Source organism: Medicago truncatula, chromosome 5 (genome assembly GCF_003473485.1).
Source record: "Medicago truncatula cultivar Jemalong A17 chromosome 5, MtrunA17r5.0-ANR, whole genome shotgun sequence".
Taxonomy (NCBI): domain Eukaryota; kingdom Viridiplantae; phylum Streptophyta; class Magnoliopsida; order Fabales; family Fabaceae; genus Medicago; species Medicago truncatula.
The window spans coordinates 9,348,272-9,354,014 of NC_053046.1; the positions used below are offsets into that span (position 1 = coordinate 9,348,272).

Below are 5,743 nucleotides of genomic sequence, written 5' to 3' on the forward strand. Positions count from 1 at the left end.
GACACGCACACACTCACCTTAGATGTATGCGTAGGATTGTATGGTTAGATGAGCGCTTAGGTTTGAACACTTAGAGAAAATCCATCTCTTTCCAAAAAAGAACAATTGAACTTCACTTCAAAAATTTTCATAATAAATATGAAGTCAACACTTCATTTTTTTTTTCTTTTTCTTAAGAAAAATTCAATTCATCTTAATCATTTAGACTTTCTTTTTAATCACTAATCAAACCTCACTTTTTGCTAAATCTAATGCCCTTGAGGCCTCTCATCTCTATTCTTCAAAATCTCTTTTCAAACTTAAAATCAACCAATAAAAACAAAAAACCATTTTTGAGAATGAACTACGAACGGTTTTGATCCCTTAAAAGGGTACGTAGGCAATGAGTCAAAACTCATCCAAGCCGAAATAAAAATCAAATTCTACTTCTTCTCACCCCCCATTCTTAACTAATCACACCTTCATTTTTTACAAATAGCCTCTAAAAATAAAGCGTAGAAATAAACTTAGGAGAGCGGTTCTTATGGAATACCATAATCGCTCCGGGTGCCTCACACCTTCCCGTAGCGAAAACGACCCCCGGATTCGGAAACTCAAGGGTTTTTCTCCTTTTACCCTTCCCAAGAAAAAAGAGAGATATCAACGGTCGAAAGGTACAAGTCCAATTAATGGCTTGGCACCCAAAAACCATGATAACAGACACCATGTTACAAATTAAAGAAAATGTTCAATCACTTCACTCTTCTATTAGAAGGAGAAAAGGAGAATCAAGCATTGAAAAATGTGTAGCAGAATATAAATTATTCACAAAGAAGATGAAGAAGAATGTCACAAAGTTGATCTCATCTTTAAAACATATGGAAACTAAATTTGGAGCTTCCTCACTTTTGAATAAAGATCAAGACCTTGTTGCAGTGATTACAGTTCTTAGAGAGGTCATTGCAATGAACATGTCTATCTTTCAATCCATTTTGTGTTTCTTGGTTGGGGCTGCATCAAAGTCAAAGGCAACCAAATGGTTGAAAGTAGCAAAGTTGATGCATAAGAGGGGAACATGTGAAGAGAACATGGAGAATTTCAATGAATTGGAGTGTGTGGAAGCATCTTTAAGTGAAGGTTCTAATGTTGCACATGAAAGATTTGAGGCTTTGGAGAATGCAGTTGAAAGTATAGAAAATGGTTTAGAAAATATATTTAGGCGTTTGGTTAAAACTAGAGTCTGTCTTTTGAACATCATGACTCAGTAGCCTGCTGAGTTGTAAATTTATTTCCAATTCTTCCAAAGAATCCAAATTTTAGGGAATTCTTGAGGATTGGAATTTTTCGCTTGATCAATTTGTATATATACAATTGAGTAGTCATACAATCAAATAGAAAAAACAAATCTTTGTCCTATATATTTCTGCTCTTTTATTTTTCCGCTAAGGTCTGAAATTGTGAATTATTCTTTGCTTAAAAACTATAGTTATTAATATTTGTTCTGTTAAACAAACAGTACTCATTAATAACAGGTACTAAAACTTGAGCACTTTAGTAGTAGACTATAATGTAAATGGAGAGGTATTAAGCAGATGATGGTTTTTTAGGTGGCAGCAACTATCTTTGGGGCTTAATGAAACAATGCAAAGTGATGGTTTGAGGAAACACAGGTGCAAAATATTACTAAAACAATGGTGGATGAAGAATGCAGAAAAGATATGTTCATTAAATGATATTTTATGCAGGTTCTTTGTTATGTTTTGGTGTCATGATAAATGAAAAGTAAAGGAAATTCAATCAGCAAAACCATCAAAATGTAAAAGCTAGCTAATATTCTGGTCATACTTTTATATATGAGCATGGTAGGTGACCAAACTACCAAGAATCTAGTATGCAACATACATGATCAAAAGTTCAAAACTGAAGAGTAATAAACTAATCAAATGTATCAATTAAAATTACTATAGGTATTAGACATTTATGTATGGAAGCTGGTATTTTCGTTATTTTCTTCTTTCAAATGAAATAGCCCAATGTCATCTTCTCTGAGTCCCACATCCAAAGTCAATGCTTATATTTAAAGACGGAGGGAGTACAACTTGCGTCAATTGATAATAAAACGGTCATAATCCCAAGTAACGAGTCTTCGAGCATAAATTGTTTGAATGCTTAAAGAGTGCCCCGGGGACACTCGTTAACAAGATATATTTATGGTAATTTTAAGCAATTTTAATTGCCATTTGTTGTTGTGGTGCCTGCGAGCCCTGCTAATGTTATTGTAAATGTTTTACATCTATTATTATTATTAATAGGGTCATGTTAACTTATACCTTTAGGGCACAAGTTAATTAAAAAACTAAAAATGGAATTAAAAGATAACTTTTGCATTGAATATATAAAATTTTAATTTAATACAATGAAAGTACAATTTTCAAGAAAAAGTTTCTATGTTTAGTTTCTATTATTGATGGTAATTTTTCGACCACCCTTTCTTCCCCTTCCTCATCTTCTATTATCTTTGATGTTGATCCAAAAATCTTTTGGCTACTTTATATTGCCACCAATGTTAAATTCATTTGCTAAAAAAATTGTCTCACTCCTCAAACTCTCTTTGTATGTATACTTCTCCCTAAGCACATCTGTTGTACTTTTGCACCGCTTAAAAAAATACTAACACAGCCAATTTTATTCTTCCCATGCAACATTTTTAGCTACGTATGTCAATTGAAATTAGTTGTGATTCAATGGGTAAGTTGAAATAAGTTTCCTTTGTAGTGCAAATTGCTCTGTTATGTATTTTGTGATACATATCACTAATGATCTTTGTCAATATGTGTGCATGTTGACTCATCTTTTACTTTTCATCTTGTTGACTCATCTTTGTAAAATATGTGCAGCTCTATTGCGAATTGCATAGAAGGGGAAAGAGAAATTTGTGTAGACTGTAGTAATTGATACAATTATATCTTCGAAGAGTATGAGTAATCCATACTTTTCAATATCACAAAAAAAATTTGTACGTGCAGTAAGTTAAGAATAAATTCTCGATATCTTTCCAATTAAAGATATAATTCAAGACATCCGCGCAACGCGTGTGTCTTATTCTAGTACGTAATTCATAATTTCAGACATTAGAGAAAAGTTGTAACTTAAATTTAAAATTCAAAATAAAAAGAGATGATATATAGAACAAAAATGTGTCGTTTCTATTTGCTTGTATTACTATTGAATTGTATACATAATATTTGTATACAGATTGACTGTGCAAAAAATTTCAATCCTTATCAAATCCCTAAGATAGAGTCATGATGTTCAAAAGACAGACTCTAGTTTTAACCAAACGCCTAAATATATTCTCTAAACCATTCTCTATACTTTCAATTGCATTCTCCAAAGCCTCAAATCCTTCATGTGCAACATTTGAACCTTCACTTATAAGGGTTCTTAAAGATGCTTCCACACACTGGAATTCATTGAAACTCTCCATGTTCTCTTCACATGTTACCCTCTTTTGCATCAACTTTGTCACTTTTAACCATTTTGCTGCCTTTGACTTTGATGAAGATCCAACCAAGAAAGAAAAAAGGGATCGAAAGGTAGACAAGTTCATTGCAATGACCTCTCTAAGAACTGTAATCACTGCAACAAGGTCTTGATCTAATTTATTCAAAAGTGAGGAAGCTCCAAATTTACTTTCCATATGTTTTAAAGATGTAATCAACTTTGTGACGTTCTTCTTCATCTTCTTTGTGAAGAATTTATATTCTGCTACACTTTTTTCAATGCTTGATTCTCCCTTTCTCCTTCTAAGAGAAGAGTGAATTGATTGAAAATTTTCGTTAATTTGTAACATGATGTCCCTTGTGATGCCACATATATCCAAAACTTTCACTGAACCATCCAACAACTCTTCCACAAATTTCTCACCTTGATGGTGAGCAAAGGCCTTTTGTGTTGATGACATATTGAGAAGATCTTCCAAGGAAATATACAAATCTTCAAGCAAGAAAAGGCCATTGGTAATTGAATCAGATGTGGATGTTGATGTGGCTTTCCATGTCTTGATTTTGCATAGCTCTTGTTCTATTCTTGTGGAGTTGGGATGTGATTGAGAAGGAAAACTGTTTGAGCGAACATGATACTTGGTGTTTGCCATATTTTTCTTTAATTTGCTGTGTGTTATTTTTCTTTTCTAAGATAATTGTAAAGCTCAATGTTTGTGTGATGTTACCAAGTTCTTGATGCTCTATTTATATAAGAGGTATTCGTCATATTGATTGGTTGATAATTATTTAATTCATATAATATAATAAGTTGATAAAATATGCAGTACTTGTTGATGATGGTTTAGAGCATGTGGTGCCTGTATGATTTCCTTTTGAATATAGTAACCTTGTTAGATGTTTTCCCAGCATTGTGAATATGTGAATGGTATCGCATGTGGTATTATGCAAGATGCTATGATATTAAAATGAATTTGAGATGCATGATGAATATAGCTGGCATGTCTTCCTAGTGTTGGCAATCAGAAAACCTCATTAGTCATCAATTAGCTTGCCTCCTTTGCTGCCACATTACCCTCATCATTTCAATTATAAAAATTAGTGGTGCATATTTCTCTGAGATTTGTGCAGTAGGTTGTCTCAATATGAAGGAGCTGCAGGCCAAAACATCTGATTTTTTTATATGATATTTGTTGTCTTAATTGTTACCAAAACTTCCTGGTCGAAAACTTTTTAAGGAAAAGAGTTATGGGAAGTGACGTATAAGAGGAATGAGGCGAGCATAGAAAAAAAGCAAAACTTCCAAGTCCCACATTGCTTAAAAGAGGAAAGAGGTGAGCGTAAGGTTATATAAAAATAGAGCTTAGTCTATGAAAATAATCATCTTTTCACTTGGGGCAATGACGCAGCTAGTGAGGAATTAACTGAGGCGCGTCTATTGCTGGTTGAAAACTATTTCCAAACCCCCTCTTAGGCTTGGTGCAACTGCCTTCGAGAATTTTTGGAAGGACTCCCTTTTAGGTAAAGTCCCTACTATTTTAGTTAAAATATTTATTCTTAAAATTAAAATAATTTTCTCATATTGAGTTGTGTTTTTGCAAATATCAAATATTAAATAGGCAAATTAATTTTCAACCAAATATTACAAAAAAAAAACTTATCCATTATTCATGCTTAGAATGGAAGATATCACAACATATTGAAACTGAAATGAAGGTCAAAAGTTTGCAAGTTGGATCCATTTACTAACTTGTTTATCTCAGTTAAAATCCTGCACCCACCATATCTCACCATGGTTGTTACTGAATTGTGTAGCTTTTTAGTAACATCGACTTTACCTAACAATTGCTCAAATGTTACTAAATTTAATTAGTAACATTTTTCTTGATTTTGTTACAATTTTCAATTGTTACAAAATCTCAATCATGTTGTAGTGCCACCACCACTTCCTAGTCATCCCCTAGCCAGGTTGATAATGCCGGACAACAACAATTATGTATCAAATGAAATTTCAAATAGGCCTTAAAACCTAATAGTACAACAGTCGAAGTCCACTTGTCAATGTCTTCCTTTTATCGTGGTGTTGCTTTTAATATTGTTGGTAAAGATGAGGCGTCCAAGCCACTTTTGGTGATGCTCTTAATACAATTTGAATATCTTTGTGGTGTTTTAGACTCCTTTAATGACCTAAGAGTTATATCAAAGCCTAGTTTGACTGAAGGTGACTGACTCTTTGCATCTATCTAATATCGTGGATGTCA

At 33.0% G+C, this 5,743-nt stretch overlaps 2 protein-coding genes and 1 non-coding gene across 3 annotated transcripts; 2 read left to right on the plus strand and 1 right to left on the minus strand.

The window, feature by feature from the left end:
* The first annotated feature begins 689 nt into the window (after positions 1-689).
* LOC11426245 (uncharacterized) lies at positions 690-1,247 on the plus strand. The gene has a single exon (XM_003612249.2). It carries the CDS (start codon positions 690-692, stop codon positions 1,245-1,247), a length of 558 nt encoding a protein of 185 aa, XP_003612297.2.
* A 2,009-nt stretch (positions 1,248-3,256) lies between these two features.
* Positions 3,257-4,177, minus strand: LOC11426246 (uncharacterized). Its single transcript, XM_003612250.4, has one exon. It carries the CDS (start codon positions 4,133-4,135, stop codon positions 3,272-3,274), a length of 864 nt encoding a protein of 287 aa, XP_003612298.1. The 5' UTR covers positions 4,136-4,177; the 3' UTR covers positions 3,257-3,271.
* Positions 4,178-4,864: 687 nt separating this feature from the next.
* LOC112422332 (U4 spliceosomal RNA) lies at positions 4,865-5,011 on the plus strand. The gene has a single exon (XR_003012696.1). It is a non-coding gene; the product is annotated as a U4 spliceosomal RNA (small nuclear RNA).
* Positions 5,012-5,743: the final 732 nt, after the last annotated feature.

What these genes read in the sequence shown, in the direction of transcription:
- LOC11426245 (XM_003612249.2), top strand. Translation starts at nt 690, where the DNA reads ATGATAACAGACACCATGTTACAAATTAAAGAAAATGTTCAATCACTT.
- LOC11426246 (XM_003612250.4), bottom strand. Translation starts at nt 4,135, where the DNA reads ATGGCAAACACCAAGTATCATGTTCGCTCAAACAGTTTTCCTTCTCAA.